Source organism: Agelaius tricolor, unplaced genomic scaffold (assembly GCF_023055355.1).
Source record: "Agelaius tricolor isolate 1412-34295 unplaced genomic scaffold, bAgeTri1.0.p SCAF_8, whole genome shotgun sequence".
Taxonomy (NCBI): Eukaryota; Metazoa; Chordata; class Aves; order Passeriformes; family Icteridae; genus Agelaius; species Agelaius tricolor.
This window is the reverse complement of record NW_027269268.1, coordinates 20,972,866-20,995,713: the sequence shown is the minus strand read 5'-3', so window position 1 is coordinate 20,995,713 and position 22,848 is coordinate 20,972,866. Positions and strand designations below refer to the sequence as shown.

The 22,848-nt window shown below is 42.9% G+C and overlaps 1 protein-coding gene across 4 annotated transcripts in view; it reads right to left on the bottom strand.

Annotated features, from left to right (window-relative positions):
- The window catches only part of FHDC1 (FH2 domain containing 1), a 37,172-nt gene extending 14,583 nt beyond the window's left edge, over nt 1–22,589 (bottom strand). The window contains exons 1-6 of one of the 4 annotated variants that reach the window (XM_071431890.1): nt 22,572–22,589; nt 17,099–17,730; nt 10,284–10,345; nt 9,677–9,779; nt 1,560–1,645; nt 1,378–1,478 (exon numbers count right to left, since the gene is read on the bottom strand). In XM_071431890.1, coding sequence (XP_071287991.1) covers nt 1,378–1,478; nt 1,560–1,645; nt 9,677–9,779; nt 10,284–10,345; nt 17,099–17,581 — 835 coding nt within the window. In that variant the 5' untranslated portion in view covers nt 17,582–17,730; nt 22,572–22,589. Of the gene's footprint in view, nt 1–1,377; nt 1,479–1,559; nt 1,646–9,676; nt 9,780–10,283; nt 10,346–17,098; nt 17,731–19,241; nt 19,314–22,026; nt 22,261–22,423; nt 22,439–22,571 lie in introns of those variants that run through there. The other 3 variants (XM_071431891.1, XM_071431888.1, XM_071431889.1) reach the window with 3 other exon arrangements.
- Nucleotides 22,590–22,848: the final 259 nt, after the last annotated feature.

Below are 22,848 nucleotides of genomic sequence, written 5' to 3'. Positions count from 1 at the left end.
ATCTGCAGGCTAGGTGAGAATCCACCAGGCTGTTTAGACCATCCTAACCCTTAGTGATTATCAGCATTAAAATTGAAGTAAATATTCTCTCCATTTAATTACAGGAAAGAAACCTAGGAGACAGCAATAGAAAAGGAGACATAGTTCCTAAACAACTTGAGGCTATCAACAAACCCTGGAGTGAAAAGACCAAAAGGAGAAGAGCACATGACAAAGTGGACTGAACACAGGGAAGGCCCAGTCAGTGATTTGTGTGACTGGCCTGATGCAGGAGCTGGAGACCAAAGTGGCTCCTCTCTGGAGGGCATTAATTCATCACTTTACATATGTCTTGGGTGAAGGACACGAAGGACGTTAAGGTGTGGCTACTTTTATACATAACATATTCCCTCACATATGTCTGCTGCTCAAAACACAAAGAACAATGATTTAAAAGAGATGCTAATAAAAGGCCAAACTCAGACCTAATCCTAAGTACTGCACACTTTCCTGAGTCAATGAGAAGTTCAATCCCCACTGGTGGGAAAATGCTTTTTTTCCCTTTGCTTCCACTTGAAAGGACTATTCTAATCACCAGGGCTCATAATTGAATATTTTAATTAGTGCACTATTTTATACCCACTACAAGCAGTCTAAGCAGTGATCTAGTAGCCTGTCAAAAAATTTCCAACATGAAATACGAATTTCATATTGAGGAACAGGACAAAGAAGAACTCAAGATAATGTAAAGGGTCAGCATTAATGTTTAACTGGAACCAGGAAATCAACTATTTTCCTGCAGAGTAGAAGACCCTACATTACCCAACAAACAGGCACCTGCAGCAGTTCAAAACTTGAGAAATGTAAAGAGTAGAACAGGTATGCAGAGAAACAGAGAATACAAACAGAAAATCAAGGAATAGCAAAGGTATTCTTTACAACAAAGATTTTAACCTATCAATATTGCCACCTCAAAAGGAAGTAGCCTATAGAGAAATTTAGAAAATAGTCATTTTTTTCTATGGATCTCTGAAAGAATAAGCAGAGAGGTGTAACAACCACATTCCATCAGAGGGAGAGCAGTGCAGGAATGAGCAAACTGCACTCAAAAGATGACATCCTAATTTGGTCATAGACACTTTTGCTTCTGTCAGTTTAAGATACATTACTTTTAGGCTTTGAACATGAATTTGCTGCTAGTGCACCCAAAGTCTCCAGATTTTTGATTTTGGAAGCAAAGATCCACCAGGCACACCCTGATGGCATTTGTCAGAGGGGAGTTAGCCTCCTTTTAATAGCTAAGGTACCTGAAATTCAAGCTCTGGTCTTCGTAATGCAGACTAATTAACATGCTAACAAAAACAAGAGTATTAGGCATGTCCCAACATATTTAATTACCTTTTGTTGCCCGTCTTATAATTTTCATGTCATCCTGTAGAGAAGCACAGGAGGGTGAGAACTCCCTCTCCAACACCATGGCTTCAATCCTAAGAGCATAGCTGGAGTACACGAACAGGTTTAGAACTGACAGCCAAAAAAGAACACTTATCACAAACAGAACAAACCAACCATCTCCTTACTTTGGCACCTGGATTAGTAAGTACATGAAGAAATCAGCTTGAGACAGTTTTGATACATCTCCATCAAAGGCTTTTAATTTCTTTACCTAGAAAAGAGAAAAAAACACTAGCAAAGAATTTAATGAAAGATCAAGATTAACCTGACTTTGGAGGGCAACACCTTGAAAAGCAGTAAATTTAAATGAAGGCATTGGAAAATCCATCCAGTGACTGAATGGCTTCACTGTCCCAAGATCCTGTAATTTGCACACACCCCAACCAAAAAAAATTTTAAAAAATAGCCTCACTCTTCTCCCAGAAAACTAGCTACACAGTTCAGCAGCAGAAACCCTGCTGATGGCCCTGATTGCTGATTTTGATTTCTGATCAATGATTGCTTTCATCACTACGTTTAGGATACTAATGATGATCTGAAAAATGACCCTCAACTCTTTAACAACTGTGATGTACACTTGGGCATAGCATAACTGTGTTCAGAATATTCAGCACAGGACTGCCTAGATCTTATTGGCACAACACAACTAAACTTTCAGTTACAGGGATTTTTCAAGACACTTGCTTCAACCATTTCCCCTAAAATGCTCTTAAGGGGTAAACTTCATGATCTTGAGTTTGTATTTTTTTAATTAATATGAAATATTTTAAACGTAAATGCAATCTTGCATTTTAAGTAATTTGTTGTCAGTACTCTGAGGACACCATTTACATGCAAAGGAAACACCACTGCATTAATTTTGACAATCTTCCTTCCCAGCTCCACCAAAATCCATATATTTGCATGATCTGATGCCACTGATCCACCCACATACTCACTATTTGTTTATATAGAAGAACTGAAAAATACATGCACATATGTTTAAGCGTAACTGGAATTTCTTCCACATCTTCCAACAGAGCAACTGTGTTCAAAAGCAGAGCTCACTCTCAGTTACACTATTTCTTTATTCAACCAACAAGTTCTCACCCAGCAGCAGCAGCTGCATGTTTCCAGTGATTTATACACCAGCCCATCATCCTTCCTTTGTGTAACACCACACTTAAAGCCCATTCACAACCACACTTACACAGATGGTCTTTAGTTTTAGAAAGCATATTAAGCTATTGGAGAGAAGAACACTACATCAGGGCATCAACAGTTACCCCACTGCTGTGATTTAGCAAGATATCCACAGGTTTTGTTAAAGAATCAGCCTACAAATTATTCACTTCAGTTACTTTTCGGCTTTGACAGTTAGAAAGTAGCTGATTTGTAGTGGAAGACAAATATACTATGCTAAATCAGGGTTCTGAACTAACTGAAGGAAATGATTCTTTGAGCAGTTGTTTTCTGCTTTATTCCCATTTTTTCACACCAGAAAAAACAGAAATGTTGAGAACACATTAAGAAAGATAAAAATACAAGTTAAACACAGAATGGAAAATAATTTCTTTTCAAATTGAAAACCACATCAAGAAACAAATGAACAAGGAAAAAACCTAATAAAAACTTATGACTAAGGATGAGACCTCTAATCAGAGAGCAATTTTTATTCAGGATATCTAGCTTCATTTCCTAACACCACCCCCCATTTAACTCAAGACACTCAGACAACAGCTCCCCTTCTAAAGATAAACAGCATACCCAATTTTTTTAGGCCTGAGAAAACTCCTAATTTACTGAGTAATTCAAGAAGTCTGTCAACAAAAAAACAGGAAAGACCAGACTTGACATTCCTGATAATTCTAAGGTGTTAAATGATCAAGAAACAAACCCAAAATAAACACTTTTTCTCCATCATTAAGTGGGGAGTGAGAGATAGTATACTATCTCTGTCTTTAAAGGTGTTCTTTAACCTAGCTTCCCAAAATTAGTGGACTGCAACCTTAAAAATCTGCAAATTCTCCAACCTCATTTTAGTATCTTGCAAATATCAGTGTTTGCCTGAAAAGGATACAGGCATTCAGATATGGGAGAGAGGGAGGAAAGACAGAAAAGCAGCCCACCAAAAAAACCCACGCCACCTCACCAAAATCAGATCATATAAGCCACAGGTTAATTCTAGGAAGATGCAATTTGAAGACTTAAATGCACAAAAAGTGTACAACAAACGATCCTGAGACAGGAATATTAACTTATTCATGCTACCAGTACTATATTTAAATATACTTTAAACAGTAAGTAGAAATCAATGTTTTCTATGTGGAATTTTAGTTTTACATGCGCCAGATGAAATCCTCTTCTATCCTACCAGGAAAAACGCCTGGAGTCATATGAGTGAGTACTAAATCCCAGAATTAATTCAGAGGAGGAACATTCCAAAACATGCACAACAGAAGACATTGACAAGGCTGCCTTCTGAAGGGTAGCATGGGGTGTGAATGTCACCACGCAAAAAGCTTTGGGCAATGCTCAGCCCAGAAGAAAGTCTGTGAAATCAGACTTGAAACAAAGGTGTGCTCATCACCCCACTTTTCCCAGCCTGCACCGACCACCTTAACCCCCACTGTCTTCTCCTTAGATATCCCAAGCTACCTTTGTAAGAAGCATCAAGGCAGCTCACCCAAGAAGCCCAAAACCCAAGGATGATGGAGAACAGTGACCTATTCCACAAGCAGACAAAACAGGAACACAACAGAGTTGTAAGGTCCTTTTCACGCTGGAATTCAGCAAACACAGCCTGGTTCTCCATACACGTCTGAAGTTTTTCACATAGAAGACTAAACCATCTGTTAACTTGGCCTTAAAATAGTAAATAGTCTGGGAAATAGCTAAGGTAAAGATAGGACAGCAATTATTCTGTGTTCCCTTTTTTATTAATATTTTCATAATTTAAAAATAATTCTCACCATGAAGGAAAATAAAAAGTTATTTGACTTTATCAACACTACCAATAAACTAAAAAAAACAACTTCTGAACACAAAAGCTAAAAAATTACTGGAACACATTTTGGATGTCTGTCATTACGCATTCCATGGGTGACTATTCAAAATCCCATGAAACTGCCTCTACTCTCTGCTGCCAGGTTGTCCAAGTATTCTGGAAGAAAACTGAGATTCTCTGATGGCTCGCAGAAGTGGGGGTCAAATTCAAATACCGACTGCAGCCAGGAGCTGCAAAGAAACCATGGGGATTGACAACCATGTTCACTATTAATCATGTTAGCAGATATAGTAGGTGGCTTCAGAACACAAGAGAGCTAAAAATGTAGCTTACTATAAAATCATAATCAATAACCCTATCAGTTCTGGCCTTGACCTCCTTTCTTGAAGCACAACAAAACTTTTCCACAAGAGTAGGCAGCCATGTACTGAAATATGTCAGTGTAATGTGTATTTGCAAGAGAGCATAATTACATTGTATGCTCAGTTCTGCATTACTCAAATTGGGTGCCGAGCTACTAATTTAATTTTTCATTATATTTGTATATGGAATATGCATTTGCACTGTCCATGCATGCCCATGCACACTCAATCTGATTTTAGATACACAAGGTTCTCACATATATAATTTGCTTAATTTTAAGAACAGTTATGAAACATAGAAAGCCTGATCTTTGATTCGATTTGTGAACAATTGCAGCAGAGATGCCCATTGCAAGTATGCCATTGCACCTGGCAGACACAAAAGCTACTGTGTTCAAGTTCTTGCTAATTTTTAAGCTGCCAGCAGCACTTCTAGTGGGATTTTATTTTATGGCATAAAACCTTGCAGGATCTTGTCGTTATGGAGGACCTTTGAAGAAGAGGAATAAACATTTTCTTGTGCAATGAGGCACAATGTGGCACAAGCCAGGGCAGTGGGAAACCACTACCAGCAAATGATAAAAAGAAAGGGAGAAAAACCTGCAGGTAACCATAAAGGGCAAAAAAGGAAAAGGAGATGTATGCTCTGAAGGATGGTCAACCCTGTGAAGGACTGGCTGAGGAAAGGAGGGGGCATTTAACTACAGGCATGGTTTGAAAAGGGCAGAGCTGACAGAAGCAGTTCCAATAAAGCAGGTGACAGATGGCTGGGATTTGAAATCAGAGTACACGAGCAAAGGACAGGCTTGAGACATTATGGAGGAAGTTGAGCCACTGTGTTGATAACCTGGGAGTGCATGTGTGTGGGTGAGCTGATTACCTGCGTGATATGCTCTCTTCTGTATGTATTTAAAGTACAAATTCTGGCTATTCTAGCTCGTTAAACACTGGACTCTCTCAATGTTTGCCAGTCTGGGCCTGTTGAAGACTGCAATAACATGCACATAAAAGCAGCTAAAAGCTTCTTCTCTGCTCTAGTCAGGATGCCAGTAAATAAAACCTGTCAGCCATTTCAACAGGGTATCATTCAGAAACAACTAGGAAACTTCTCAGAAGAGATACAGCAGAGAGGACCACCGCTTCAGTCAAGGCTCCCTGGAAAAACAAGGAACTGAAAAAAGGGATGAAGCAAAGGAGATTCCAAATAGGTGTTTCTTTCTCCTTACAAAACTGCTTAGCACAGTATGGTACAAACAGCAGGACTTCTAAGAAGGCTTAAACAAAATCAGTGATCTTATCCTAGTTGTTAATGTATTGAGAATTTTTATAAATTTGCTTGGCCTTTTCTCTAACCACTGTATAGTGGCCAGGGCACACACCCCGACAGCCCTGGACAAAACATTGAGTGGAGCCTTGCAGCAAGCTCCATCATGGCCAGCTTCAAATATTTGTCAAGTTTTTCAAATTAAACATTTGAAAATACCCAAACATTTTAAGTTGTAGGAAATACTTCACAGCAGTGCCAATATTTCAATAATAGTCTTATTAGTTAATAGTCTTGATAGTTTGAGAAAAATATTCAGTAAGGAGCCTGTATTTGCCATTTACATGTGAAAATCTCCACAACTTTGATAGCTGTTGGAATTTTTTGTAGAAAACAGCGAGAAATTAGTAGTACTGACACCTATTTCTGCATGCAAATAGAGCTGCCACATTACAACAGCGCAAATAGAATAATTTTCAAGACAACCTAAGTTAAATGTATTTGCTAGCCCAAGGACCTAGCCTCCATTGTCAAAGAGCTGGAATACCATCAGGTGCTTGAGATACAATGAACTGAAACGATCTGAAATATGTCACAAAAGTCAAACAAGAGACATGGAGCACATTCAGGTAGTGTGACTGGATATCACAACACTTCTAGATAAGATACAATTGGAGTACAAAGCTGGTGCTTATTCACACCAGGTAAACTGTAAACTTTAACTTCTTGGTAAAAAAGAAGAAACAAAATAGTCCAGAGTTTCCCTTTCTACAGCTATGAGGAGGAAAGGCACTCCCCTCCCTCCTTTCACTTTTACAGACTAAGGATTTATGGTAAAATAGAAAAGAAAAAGCAGAAAGCATCTCAAAGCACAGTTACTGGTGCAGAGCCTACAGAAGGCACTTGGTCCTCACTGCAGCTTGCAAGAAACCTGTGCATAGAGGGAAATGTGTCAGCAAATACCTGAGCTGCTGGAAGAGCACACAAAGAGGAAGTGCAGAAGCCCACCCATGGTTGCAGCAAGACAGTCTGCTCTGGTAACTGAATAGCTGCTTTCAGGACCCGAGTGCTCAAGGACCTGCTCAGAGCAATTCTCAACTCTTACAACAACAAAGCAGGTCCTTAGGAGAACAGGAAGTATGGAAAGGGCAATCCCAGGGAATCCTTGCTGAGGATGGGTGCAACATTGTGCAAGGACAGGCCTATGTGATGACAGCTTGCTAAAGCTATCTCATGTGATATGACAAAGAAGGAATTAGGGAGTATTAAACAGAAGAGGGAACACAGAACAAATAACACCACTTCACCTGGTATCTCTAGTGGTTCTGGATTATTTGTATGTGGGGCTGTAAGCTCCTGATGCCTTTCCCTTAGCAAATGGTGAATCACTATTCTAGGAGAGAGGTATTCAGTCTAGGATGCAGACAATAAACTAAGAAAAAGTAAGAGGATATAGCAGGAGAACAATGAACATACATTTAGAGAAAAAATGGTGAAAAAAACCCAAAAAGCTCTGCGGCTCCTAAAAAGAACAAAATTTTTAACTGTCTACACTAAAATTTTAGAAACTACTGTAGTAAATGAGTTACTGGACCCATTTATTCTTAGACCACACCATGCATGATGACATGAAAGCATGGAAAGATTTTTCCATACCAGTGGAAGCATCAGGCCCTTACATCCCTGTCTTGCCTGCCACCACCCATCCAGCTCTCAAAGGGAAAAATCCAAAACAGTTCAACAATTATGAGAAGAGTAACAAAGAGAGTCTTTCATGTTTCTGATACATGCAATTAATTAAATACATACAAACACCTGCACACTGGAAAGCAGCCTCTTCCCAGCCTTCCCTTGGGAATAGCAACAAATCTCATGTCTAATGCCCCTTTATTTCTAATACCCTCCTGTATCATAGAATATCTTCTATTAATTTCTCAAGTGATTCCTTAAAAGTACTTCTTAAATCCTCTGGCCCCACTAACCTGAGTGACAGACCTGTTGTCAAATCTGTTGTCAAATAAATAAACACATTTTTTCACTCTTAGCAGTACCTATTGGATAGCTAATGCATCTAGTTGACCATTGCAGACAAAATTGATAAACAACTTATAAACTGATACAAAACTGATAAACAACTTAAACAATTCTAGCTGAATGACAACATTTACATCACATACACTACACTAGCTGAAAGATTTTCTACTTGTCATAAAATAACAACCAATATCTAAGCCAGAAAGAGGAAAAGATGAAAAAGTACTTTTCTTGCAGTCTAATTTTCTGACTATACACAAAGTTAACAAGGAGTCACTCTTTTTCAAATTAGTACTCCACTGTTCTCCTCTGTCTGACTTTCAGAAGAAGGAGATAAATTCTGTTTATATAATGGAATATGTACTAAAATGCAAACAAAGAGGGAAGAGGGAATGGTTTTGAGGTCCCAGAACTACTGTCACCTATTTTTTTTTGATTGATTACATTTCAACTTGTTGATATCCTCCCAAATCTAAGAGATATGTTAATCAAGTATACTAACATAACACAATTTTTACAAGATTGTCTGCAAAAGCAGCTCAATTTAGGGTCATAAATTTGAGAGCAAAAGACTGTAACACGTTCTACTCATGACTGGATCTGAGATTTGCTGCTGCACAGAGGAAACAAAGTGCATTGGCAGTATGACCTTGAAGTGGTAAAGCATGTGAGCTGAGGTTGAGCTATACATGGACCTTAACTTAGCAATTTCCCAAGTTTCAGCCACTCACTTTGATGTGAAGCACCCAAGCAATTCTAATGCTAATTTTGTCAGGTTTGTGGTTTACATTTCTCTCAAGTACACACAAATGGGTCAGTGCCAACAGTGAGCAGGCAAGGAACTGTACATCATTAAGCAGGGCTCCCAGGTCAGTTGATGAAGCTTCACCTCTTTAATCATGTGAATAGACCTGAAGTTTGGGATAGGAGGGGAGAAGGCTGTGCTTGGATGTTGGTCATATGGTGATCACAGGAACATTGAGAAGGCACTGCTGGCAATTCTGTGCCTTCTAACACGTCTCCTTTGAGCACTAAGCCATGGTAGCAAGTCCCATGGGTGCTGAATGTTGGAGCTGCCTTTCTGCCCTATTGAAAACCAGTAACCAGGCGGGAAACAGACCCAGATGAACCAAGCAGGCAGTGAACCAGAAGGCAAAAAGGCACTAAGTAGCACAGGGCTACCAATATTCAACTCACAGGCACTGCAATGGGAAGGCATGAGGCAGGTGCCAAAGGAGTGAAATTTGTTTGCTTAGAATACACTTCAATTCTGAATTTTCTAACTCCCTAGAGCAGTTATCTGCACACAGGAAGGCTCCAGGTCTTGTTGTTTATGGGACAAAAGGGACATCATAAAAACAAAACATGTCTTATCAACTCCTTAAAAGCAGGTGAAATTACTTGAAGGGAATGACTATACTGTGACCTCAATACCACAAGTCAAACGAAGATTAAACATTTGCACTCAGTGGTTCCCTGTTCCCTCTTCCCTAGCCTCAGGAAGGTGTTGAGATTCCTCTTTTACAGAACTTCATGTTGGAATCCCAGTCAGCAGAACTCTACAAAAAATAAGCTCCACATAAAACCATGATTTACCTCCTCTGCTTCTGGTAATAATTTAAGAAATTCATGTAGCAGTTCAGAACCATAGGGCTGACTTCTTCCATGATAAATATCTTCAATGATGGATTCGGCAGACCTTGAAAAAACAATTGAGCACACGTATTTCTAACACTTGCAGGGTGAACAGTTAGACAGATTGAAAAAACCACGCCTGGGCTACTCAACAGATTTATAAAGAAGCTGTGGATGCATCGGTGTCCACAGCAGCACTGCTCTGACACCATTTTCAGTGATGCCTTTACCGAAGGGCAACGTTATCAGTGAATACAGACACCAATGGAACAGCTTGAAAACATTGCTGCAATTGCCCCTTTCTAATTGTTTACAAAGAGAGGAAGCCAGCAAAAGTCAGCTCACAAGCACTGCTACATGAGGTAAAAGGGCTTCCCTTAACCATACCTGAAAACTCACCTCAACTGCTTAATATCAGCAAACTCTGATGCTAAGTCATAAACTCACAACTGAACATATTAGAAAACAAATTATGCCAAATTACTTTTGAGAAAACTGCATAAAACTGCAAACTCCACAAGCACGGAGCACAATGTATATATTTTATGAGAACTACAAAGAATCTTACTTTTTGAATTGTTTGAGAAATATCCCAATGTTCATACTTCGTTTTGCATCCAAAATGGAAACCTGAGAGAGAAAACAAGAGATTAATCTAACAATACCTAAGAAAATAGCATATAATGCAGATATCATTTCTTAAATTGCTACAGATAACTGTTTGCACCAAATCCCAGACCAAATAAATACAGAGTCACTTCTTATCAACAAAGCTCATATACTACAAAACTAGTTTTTACCAGGGAAATATATAGCACACTCGCATCACCTTTCTCCAAGTGAAGCAAAAAATTCCATAGCGACATTTAATGAAGGAAAGAATCAATATTTCTATTTCATTACAAAGTAAAAACATTCTTCCTGCTTATTTCATAACCCTGCATCTGCAAAATGTTGCTTATCAGGTAATACACTATATTGCATTTGAAGGCCCCAAGGGTAGTGAACACCACACTTCAAAACCCATGTAAATTCAGAGGTTTTGTGACAAATGTGAGGATGGGATTTCTAAGCAGAAAAGCAGAAATGTGATTTCTAAGCAGAGATCAGGTGCATTACTGATTTAATTCATGCCAACTAACAGCCACATTGACTCAGGGGAAAATAAGTAAGTCGATCTTGAATCAAGCCCTGAAACACGAAATGCTCAAATCTGTTTGCTTACCCACAAGCAAACAGAAATCCATAATAAAATAAGCTCTCCCAGCTTTGTACTTCAAAGTTGGTTTGCTGTATCATCTTACATACATAATTCTGAAGATTAGGCAGACAGGAAAAAACCCAAACCCACCCCACAATATTTCCCCTTAATTTTGTAAAAAATTTTAAAATCAAAGTGCCTCTTTTATTTTTCTTCCTGTAACAGCACACAAGTTTAAACCTGAGAGGTTTGGCCTGTTTTAGCAAATTGTGTCCTTAAGGTTAAAATTTTACCACAGCTATTTTGGTGATAGCAGCTATAGAAGTCATGAGATTTACAAGGACTAGAGGATTGTTTCACCTGAACAGTTCCACCTGACGGCTACAATAAAAGAGCTCAGTACCCATAGATGTTGAAGACTACTGTGGGACTCGCATGTGTTTGTGGTTTTGACAACTGGAAAGGCATTTTGACCTTTGTGACAGTGCTCAGATTAGAAGTAGATATATAAATGCAACATTGGCATTATCACGAAATTGAATTAGCCTGCAGTCAGCTGGTGACAGTGAAAATATAGGGATGATTAATGGGCTATCCTCAACATACACCCAGGAGACAGCCTCTTCGTCTGCTGAAAATAGTGACTCATATTGAAAAGTTTTCTGAAATTCTGGAATTTCCTCTCTCCTGAAAACAGTGAAGACTAGAAAACACAGGAAATATCAGCATATTAGTTTTAATTAGATGATTGGTAGTCTGAAACCCTTCAGTTTCAGCATAGGCAGAGATAAGGGGGCAGATTGTGGTTTATTCTCCTGTTATCTTAAGAGTTGAGAGGCCCCCAACAGATCATTAAGGAAAAGCCCCTTAACACAGGACAGGTTCAAATATCTCTCCCCCTGCAGTATCTAATCTTTTTCAAATGTTTTACTGCAGAGACCTCTCACTGACCTCTCTAACTGCAGCTCCAGTCTCCAATTGCTCCGGTCACCCCCAGTTCTCTGGTTTCTCTGTACTTACTAGTTTAAGCCTATAAGCTTTACCATTATTTGGCTTTTGGTTTGTTTGGGGTTTTTAAGCATGTTCAGAGTTAATCTTGTGTACATTTTTTAAATCACAGTCAGTAACTGTTACAAGGAGACTGATCATCAGATGAGTAAACCTTTGTTTTCCATGGCACAACTCAGATTTACAGTACAACCTCAAACAAATTACATAATTTTTTTTAATATCTTCCCTCGAAGAAAAATAACAAAGGGGAACATATACAGCTGCATTTGTCTTATCAGCACAACAAAAAAATGTCACAGCTGTTGTTAAGTACCGGGATTTTACATACACTTCTTGCTCTGTATATGGCTGTACTCTATTTTTTCTCTGATTTCTTGTTTAACCACACAATCAGAACAAGTCTCACTTTGTGGTCACTCTTTGCTTGGTGTCTACTTCAAGCTTATCAGAAGTGTTTGAAACTGCTGTCATTGCATAACTACCTTCAAGGAGTTTCCAGATGAGAGCACAAGGAGGAGAAAAGGGAACCTGGCAGATACTCCATAAATACAAGTTCCTACTCCTTGCACACAAATACACTACCTTCCATCCCACATTCAGTTGCATATTAGATTCATAACCTCAGCCTGAACATCTGTTCACAATGTCTACTCTTCTCCACCGAGATTTCATTTAAATTTGTTCACGCAGAGCACTGTCTGCTGTTGCTTTTTACCCTTTGAACATTACCACAGCTTTTTCTAAATTCTGCTCAGTCTGCTCCTGTCTTCTGCTCACACACGCCATCAACGCTGCTGCCGGCACAGCACGTTTCAGGTCTCTGTTTGCCACCCAAAGAGGTTTTGAAGCGCTGTCCACCAGTAATACCCCTGGACTTCTTGACTCAAAAAGTTACACTGGACTATAATTGAGAACTGGGAACAGGCATTCCTAGTCCCACTGGGATTCTCCATAGCAAAAAAACCACCTCTCATATGGTTTATTATGATTTACTTTAGATAAATTCAGGAGAGCTTTCTCCATTCTCATCCTCTACTCTCTGAAACTGGAAATACTACAACTCTCTCAGATACTTTCCACCACCTCCATACCTGTACTTTGCAAGCCCATGTAAAACATCACAAGTCACTTGCCATCACTTCCCACAACTACTTTATAAACAGTGCAATCTCTAAACCAAGGACAGCAATTCACTCATTATTCCACTTCTCATCATCAGAGTATTCAACCCAGCATATTTCCAAACGCTGCAGCAGGCACAGATCACACAGGTCTCAATTTGACAAATGTTAATTCACCACAGTTATCAAGGCGCTATGAGAAGGGGAAAATTAGCCTGAGTACCATGGTGAAGTTGTGTGGATGGTAAGAGTAATCCCAACACGAATTCGCAATCAATACGAAAGATTCAGAGGAGTGTTCTTGGAGACACAAAAAGACCCACATCAAAACTGACTTTGTAGTGACTGGAGAGATGCAACAGGAGTTTCTTGACATGAAATCATCAATGAGGAAGAGAAACACAACTAAGTGGATTTATAACAGATCAGTAAAACAAAACTTTGTAGGTTTTCTTTGCCCAAGAATAATGGGATTTCACATGGTGGGACAGAGTTTACAAATTACAGCAAGCATGGAACAGCCTGGTGGCTCAGGCTGGGTGCTGAAGGTTAGGAAGCATATAAATAACATCCTGCTTCAGCCTCCACTTCACATTACAACATAGCAACCATCACTCCATGCCCGCAGTCACGATGCAGCAGAGTGAACCTAGCAGCTTACTAAAGGGCTGCCCCACTCTGTGTCATCCTTGCATGTCACGTTCCTAGCCTGCTTTTTCCCTTAGGCAGGCACTGGTACTCATCTCATTTGGTTCTTGCTGATAGCTCTTCTCTGGATTAACAGGTTGAATCAGCTCTCAAGAAGGTGGAACAAGCATCAGAGCCAGCACAGGGAAAACAGATAAGGCGCATCTAGGAGAGGGGGCAAGAGACATCCTGTTCACTCCTTCCATCTTCCTTCTCTCTCCTCCTCCCATGGTCCCTTTGCACAGGTTCTGGAATTCACTGCATCCTTCCTCAAAGTCATTAAACCTCACACAAAGAGCAGAAACTGCTCCAGTAGAAAACAAACTAAGAGCCCCACAGCACTCTGCTGAGCTGTTTACTTAAATACGTTTACAGAGGGTGTAATATGTGTATTACATGATCCAATATCTGTCCAGAGGCAGCGGACAGGTGGGGTGAGGTGAGAGACAGGAGCAGAGGCACGGTTGGAAGGAGAAAGCAAGAGCAGTTCCTCTGGCTGACAAGAAGCTGTTCTGCCCACTCTGCTGCCAGGCTAACTACAGCCTGGCTGAGTGCCTGCTGTGCCACACTGGGACACCACTGAAGGATGGGGAAAGTAAATTGGCGTGTAAACTTAACCTTGCACCCCCTATTTTTCAGAGCCTCAAATTACATGGAACCATAGGGCAAATTAAGCCTTTAGTCAAGGAAACATTTTAATTAATCTCCTAAGGGTTTGGTGAGGGCTTGTTTACAAAAAGGAAAGCATTTGCTGTAGGAGTTTGACTCAAGCCTCAGAAGGGACTTCTGTTATAATGATGACGTTACATATGAATTCTCTGTGGAGTGAGGAATTCAAAGGACATGCAGTGTTGTAAGCTCCTACATGCATAGAACTCTTACCAAAATTGCTCATAATTTCATAATCAACAGTGATCTCTGGCAAAGGTATGAAACCCCAAATCTCCTCCACAGTCTGTAGGGCAGTGCCCTCAACACTGGCTGAAGAGTAACTCTTCACCCCTTCCACTGAAGCTACACCTTGCACCAAAAGGGAGGCCATAGGGACAACAGAGCACTCTCCTGCCTTGCCCTTCTGTACAGCACTTCGGACACATGCTGCTTTTTTCAGATTTGGATCTAAGTAAAAGTTGAGTTTATGCACTTGAAGTTGTCTTGAAAATTCATTGCTGATATATGATGCCAACTAGGCTAATTCCACTATGTAAACTTCTAAGAACATTTTTCTTTGCTGGACCATAAAGCACTAAAATCAACTGTGTCATACACAAAAGGAACAGAGGTACTGAAACTCAAAATGTCTGGTCCACCTGGCCCTGCCGGTTTATGAAACAGCCAAAAGCAGAACTAGAGCTCCTTCAGCCCCACACCAGCACACTCTCCACCAGGTCACACAGATTCCTCACATCCCAGCTCCTGTCAGCCTCTGTTGGTTTTACCAGAGTGAGCTGAGGATAGCCATCCATGCTGAAAGAATCAAAGGCGGCTGACAATCCATGGAGTCACAAACCAGGCCTGTGCTCCCATCCCCAGCCCCTGCTGAACCAGGCCTGCAGCAGATGAGGCATGTGAGCTGCTGCCCATCTGTATTTCCAGTAACACACGGCTCCTCAGGATTATCTCCTTCCCTCCTTGCTAAGCAGATAGGACTGCAAAGTCCATTAGCACATGAGAAATTGCTCACCACTGACACACTGCTGCAGCATGCCTGACAAAGCTTAGCGAGCCAGTGGAACATTTTGTCACTTAAGTGGCATCACTCAGAGCCAGTCCTGCTGCCTCACCACCTGCCACGTGCAGAGTCACCATGGGAGCCCTGAGCCAGGGTGCACAGGCATCAAGCAGTGCCAATGCACTGCACCACCATATCAGCTCCAGACAGATGCAGGAAAACCATAACTTTCAGCAAGGCAGGGTTTTGTTTCCAAGGCATTGTATCTTGGAGAATCCCTTGTTTGGCAGGTCTCTGATTTTAATCTCTACCACTGCACGAGTTCTAGAGCACACTGGGGTTTTCTCTGACCTACCTACTGCACACTATGGGCCACATTCAGTTTATGAAACTTATTGTAATATTTACTAGAACTAGATCTTTATCACACAGCAGTCCTGAAAGGGGGAGCCTCTGAGGAAATGCAGGAGGCCAGAACTCTGTACGTCTGTTCTCAGCACAGGAAGTGCACTCACTACACTCCTGATTCAAAGATGAACATAGCCTGAACATGTTAATGACTACCTCTGATGATGGCCCCAATTACTACCTCCCAACATCAGGTTTCAGAGCCTACGATACACATGCCATCTTAAACCTTAAATTTCACTATGTACAACATGCATACTATCAGTGCATTGGTTTCTCATCTTGTCCCTTCTGATCTTATTTTGACATCTCCTGAATCCTGCAAGATATCAGCAACTTCATGTCCCTATTTTCTCACTAAAAATTGATGCATTGTTACATCTCTTAACAGCATGCCCTCTGTATTTTGTTTACAAGCCAACATGTATGTAGACACACACTAGTGATTAAATCTGCATTTCAGCCCTCCAATTACTTTAGAGAAAGATCACTTGAGACAATTCAATTCAGGCTTCACAAAGAGGCTGTCTATAAATGAGGATTTAAGAACTAGAAAAGCTACTTATCACTTCCCTGGAGAGTGTCTGAACCTGAGAGTACTCGCCACCTGAACAGAAATCAGCAGCAATCTTGGGACTTTCCTGGAAGGTTATCTTCATGTCCAGAAAAAGCAGGGAGGATGAAGTAAAGTTTTTCTTAGCAGAAAAGTCATGTTTACGAAAGTGGAAACTTTAAATTTATCAAATAACAAATACCCTTAATCACTATATTATGTTCTGTATCCTTGCTGCCATACTGGCACTTCCCTTCCTGATGTCTCCAGGATACTGTGGGCAAATACAGCATTAACCCTTGCAAACAGGACCCTCTTCTCCCCTGCCTGGTACATGTTTGCATGTGCAACATCTTGCCTGCATCACAGACACAGAGCAGGAGTTGAAGAGACAATACAATTGTGTTCCACACTGGAAACTCAAGGGCTATCCAACATGAGTAAATACAGATGCTTTCAGCTCCCTCTGCTTATTCATATTTATTTTAACAGGTGATCAAATCACAGCACTTAGCAAGTAAAAATAATAAAACACAGTTAGCTCTTTGAAAAACAAATATGTGCCACTAAGAACAAAGAGTTTATGTTTCCCATCATTCCCCTCTCCTTTGAATCAAGACAAATTTGCCGTAAGGATGAAACATGACAGAGAAAGAGAAAAAGGCGAGGCAGAATTCACATCCACTCCTACAGCATTATGTAAAAAAAGAGGTTTTACTTTAATTCTTACCTCCTCTTTAGTCTCTTTAAACGAAGATTTTAAAGATCGGCTTCGGGAGTCCTGGGGTTTGGCTTCCTCCTGCTGCCCAAAAAGTTCCTCAATTGTCTTCGTATCAATTTGATACTGTGGTCGTGCAGCAATTGTCCAGATATTGTTTTTACCACGGACTTGTTCCTCAGGGATGGTTTTCCAGAAAAAACTCCGCATTCGTTTTTTTTTGCCATGGCTGTCGTGCCCATTGACCAGCTGTGGAGGCAGGGGTATGCTGGGGCCAGGCAGTGGAGGAGGGGGTGGTGGAGGGGGTGGCATTCCCGGGGGGAGCGGAGGGGCTGGGGGAGCCCCTGTGAGGGGACATGGCGCGGGGGGCGACGATGCTGCAGGCTGAGAAAGTTGAGGCGCCGTCGTCGTATCCTCACTCATTAATCCCGTCGCAACTGGAATTGCCCCATTTTCTTTATCATTGACCAAGGAGAGACAATTCATAACATGCATTTTACAGCCTCCCCGAAGGGGAGAGTGTTACTTCCTTGGATGGGTTTGGAGCATGGAACAGTTGGCGCAGCAGCCGCGGGGATCACGCCCTCTCAAACCCTATCTGCCAGCAGCGGCAGCACAAGAGGGGACTGCACCATCTCCGCAACCTGCGACAAAGGACAACAGGGACACTCAGATCACAGACACTGGACACTGTCCCTCGCGCTGAAAAGACACCAAAGGCACAACAGCTATCAAGTTTTCAATCCAGAAGGGAAATTTAGTGACTCAAAAGCCTTTCATGGGACAGTAGTTTAATGTTTATCCACACCAAGATTTCAAACAGCTTCAGGTGCCTAGATTTCAAGAACATATTTAAACACAAGAATACCTCTAAATCACCCACAGTGGGTATCAAAACTACCTATTAATCTCCATTCAGTGCAATTTTGTAAAAGAATATAGTTATGTCAAATTATTAAAAAAATATTATTCCACTGTTAATTTCAGGTATGCTTTTAAAGCTGACTGCACACAGTACTAACTATGGTACTGACTGCATCAAACAGACCCTGTTTGAATCTTCTAAACCATGGTTCAAACCCAAACTGCATAAAAATAGCTAAAAATTTGCTGATAATTTAAACAGTCTAGCCTAGTGTACTACTTTTTTTGCCTTTTTATTTTTCACATAAACGTAAATAAGGGCAAAAATAGTGTACAGTCCCTTAAGTCTCTGTGTTCGCTGAGCATGAACTTAAAAGTATTATTGGTTTGGCTGCACTATCTCCCAAAATACACACAGAGAAGAAAGACCACAGTTTGATCAAGCTGTCCTTGATAATTTACTTCAGCATCCAGGTTAACAGTGCCAGTTCAATAACAGAGAGAGAGAAAGGACAGAGAAGCTGGTAGGTGGAACAGGACCCTACACATCCTAAGCATTGCACATATGCAAAGCTTTAAATACTTTGGGAAGTTTTAACCTCTGGATTATCTCATAAAACAACAGGAATCACAGTGGGTTTTAGCACTTTTTTTATACTGTTAGCGTCTAAATAAAAATGCTGTTATTAGCAGCAAACCTTCAGGTAAAAGCACGAGTTCCACAAACCCCACACTTTTAACAAATTCAATCTATTGAAACAGATTTAATTCATAAGTCTCAGAGAAAAACTAAAGTGTTTCAAATACATACCAATGAGGAATCTCATGATTTTATGGAAATTTGGAAGCTATCTCAAAAAAAAAAAAAATTTGGGAATTTACAAGAAAAAAACCTGAAAATTCAAAGATGGCACACAATGCAAACTTAGATAGGAGACAAACAGGCCCCTGAGGAAAACTCAGTCTCAGGAAACCTCACCAGAAAAAGCTCAAGTAATGCCCTGGCACAAGAACAACATCAAATCAGAAATTTGGCACTGACTTAGTGGTATGCCTCCTCAGCAGGGTTCACACGGAGCTAATAGCAACCCAGATCAATTTGACATTGTATAATAGTGATGAAAAAACTTCACTATTTTTGCCAGAGATCCATCACTAGGCCGTACAAGAACAAACAGACCCAAGTCACAGAAAAAAGCCTTAGGGTAAATTCTCTCTTGGTCTGCAAGGACTCAGACACTCACAGCTTCACCGAAATCAATGGAAAACAACACAAAATCATCCACTGTACCTTTTCTTCTCAAAACCGTGCTCAGGTAGCAATGAGCTCCTCTCTCCTGCTTCAGATTTTCCGTTCCCATACCTTACATTGTCCGTGCGTTTACAAGAATAGAAAACATATATAAAAAGCCTGTATGAGGTTTAAATCACAGGCGTGATGAAAAATATTTTAATGGCATGGTAAAAAGGAGAGAAGCTACAAAGAAAGTGGATCAGGATAGAGTGTTTCAAATTTAAGTCAGCATTAATACCCAGCTGCTATTACAGGGCTCTGCATGTTCACGCCTCTCCTCCCAAATTCATGATCATAGAAGCAGAGAGGCATAAAAAAGCAGGTGCAAGGTGGTGGAAGGAGATTAACCACTCAAAGCAATTAAGTGTTGCATTAATTTAAAGAAATACTAAAGAAATAGGAAAAACACTTTTCCTCCCTACTACTTATTTAAAAATGAAAAATGTATTAGCTAGTTTTCCACCATCATACAAAGCAGTATTCAACATTATTATTTTCTAACTTGGGTTCCCACACATTCACCAAAAAAAGTTTAAAAACAGACACAGACAGACTGACCGACCATGCCCCAGGCAACAGTCAAGAACCTCATTTTGAGACTTTCAATAAATCCATGTGCTTTAGGAAAAACAGGATCAAATCCTAATGGAACAGAGTTGTAGGAGATGAATCATCAGAGTCCCAGCACTAACACACAGGAGTGGAAAATGACTGATCTCAGACCTGAGCGCTCCTGCGCTAGACAAGAGACACTCCTAGTGAAAGGAGGGGAGAAGGCACGGGGAAGAAAACATCCCAACCTAGATGTAAAGATAGATAGAACAGGAAAAACTGTTTTCAATCCAATGAGCCCCGTACTGCTTTAGATGAGGTAACAGCCAGAACCAGGAAAGGGGAGGAATCAGCATTTGGAAGGAAGGCACAAAAGGAAAGGCACAGCATAAAGGCTGGCATTCAGCTTTGTTTTCTGACAGATAAGCACGATCCAGGTGAGAGAGGTCACCTGCTTGCGAGAGGATGGCAGTCTCGAGTTACCAGATACCAGGAGACTGGTCAAAATTCCCTTCTCATGCTGCCTCTTCGGAGGAGCAGCTCAAAGCTCTTCCCAGCAGAGGCTCCCACCACCACCGTGGGTGGGAGAGGAGAGAAGCTGGCAGCCAGGACAGGTTCTGGGCTGCCTGCTGGTATCAGCAGGTGCCTCTGAGCAGGAAGTACAGCAAGAGGAGGTGGGGAACAAGGCAGCCGTTCCAACTGTGAGCTACAGATTACCAAGACACGCTGAGACCAGGATGCGTAATAGAAGCCAAGCAAAATTTTAACTCCTAAGGAGCCTCTCCACACTTTTCAAAGGATTAAAGGGAAAAAAAATGAACCAAAGAACAAACGTTTAAGATGTTGCAATTATACCTCATTGTTGCATGTTTGTTATCCAAAACAGCCGGAGAAGCACCAAAGCTCTAAAGTAACATCTTTACTGCACGTTTTAATTGTGTCCATATTTGGCATAAAAGAAATATTTTATTTCTTTGTCTCATTCATTGTTTTAGCCAAGCTAATCTAACTTGGAAATGTAATTTTAAAAGTTAGAGGGTGGAGACAACTTTCTCCCCAGGTAAGAAAAGCACTCTAAAGTAATTTGTTTCTTGCAAAAAAGGCAGTTGCCACTAAGACAGACACAGATTGTGTTTGCATACACAAATTAACAGGTGAGGTGCACAACGCACTGAAGTGCATTTCATAATTCATACTGCAAGATACGACTGATTTTCTTTATCTCACACCTTATGCTCTCCCCTGCCCACGTTACTGTATCAGGCGCCCTCCAAGTTCTCATGAGAACAACGCCGAGCCCAACCACAGCATTTGGGTGTCTGTGTCTCAAGAACAACCCTACAAAAGGCAAAGGGAGCAACTAGTTTCTGACTGCAGACAGAGGAGCTGCAAACGCCAATAACCATCCCCTGATCCAGCCAAAATCTGCTGGTAACAAGGAACACGCAGCTCACGCTATTCAGCGACTCTGCACTTCCCGGCTCAGTGCATCCCACAAAAGCGCTGTGCGGCACCGCGTCCCTGCCAGCCGGACGGGCCGGGCCGGGCCGGGCCGGGACCTGACGGGGCTTGTCCGGGGGGCTCGACCCCGGCTATTTTCTGTTCGGGCTCCCAGGTGCTGCAGAAAAAGGCTCCCACGGGAGGAGCCCCAGCCGCACCGCTGTGTTCTCCGCCCGGACCAGGTGCCAGGCTGCGGTGCCCTGTGGGGGCCATGCCCCCGGGACCACCCGAGGGGCCGCGACAGATCCTTACTCCGTAATTCCCTTCCACAGACGCCGCAGGCCACGGGGCACCGCGGAGGGCGCTGGCGGCTCGGCTGCACCCGGGATAACACCGCTCCCGCTGCCCTCCAGCTCCGCCGGACCCCGCCGCCCGAAACGCGCCCTGGCCCGGTGGTAGCGCCCCGACCCCACTGTCCCCGCAGGACGTGGCGGGGGCAGCGCTCGCCCCGCCGGAGAAAGCCGGGACAGCGCCGGGGACAGCGCCCGGGACAGCGCCGTGCGAGCGGAGCGGCGGCAGCGGCCCTCCCGCCGTGCCAGGGGCCGGCCGGGCCCGGGGTCCCGCGGGAAGGCGAGTCCATCTTCTCCCCGTGAGCGCTCCCCCCTCCTACGCCTCGGGGAGGCAGCGAAGGACCCCCGCAGGATGGCGGCGACACCCCCGCACTGCCCGGCCGCGCCTCCCGGCACAGCGGAGCCCCCGCCCGGCCCGGGGGTCCCCGCGCCCCGCTCACCTCGGTGCCCGCGGGAGCACGCGGCGCAGCCCGGTCCGGTGCCGCCGCCGCCGCCGCTTCCTCCCATCGCGCCCGGCCCGGCCGCGCCGCCGGAGCGCGGGGCGGGGCAGCGCAGGCGCGCCCGGGCGGGGCCGCGGCAGGTGACGGTGACGGTGGCGGCGGCCCCGGGAGCGGCCCGGCCGCGGGGCAGCGGGGCCTCGATCCCCCTGCCCGGCCCGTGCCACCGAAAAGCCCGTGCGGGAGGAGAGCGACCCGCGACGCAGCGCCGGTGCCGCCGCCGCGGCGAACGGAGATGCGCAGTGGCGCCTCCGGGGGCACTGGGTCTAAGCCAGCTCCGGCTGAGCTGCTCCATCGGCACATCCAGCCATCCCTGCCCGCACGCTGTCGCCGCACTCACAGCAGCTATTTCTATAGGAGCAGGACGGCGGTGCTACCGGCAGCGCGCCCGGCTGGAAGGACCGGGCTCCTCTCCACGGCTGAAGCCTTTCCCCCTCAGCCCACGCTCCCGAGCAAGCGCATCCCTCGGTCCATCCCGCATCCCTCACCCCGGCGCTCCCCGCTCCTCAGCCCTGCAAGCTCGGGGGAAGAGGCAAGACGGGCCCCTTGTGACTCCAAAGCGGACGATGTGAGAGAAGTGCAGACGAATTTAAGATGTGATCACAGCCTTGGGTTACAGCGCTCCAGGCAGCAGCGCATGTGAGTTGTGGATGCCCGAAAGCCAAAGTACCATCGACTGATAAGACAGCAAACAAATACAAACGGTTCTAAAATATTCTATCAAGAGATTGAATCCTATGTCTAAAATAAAAACATTTTCCCAGG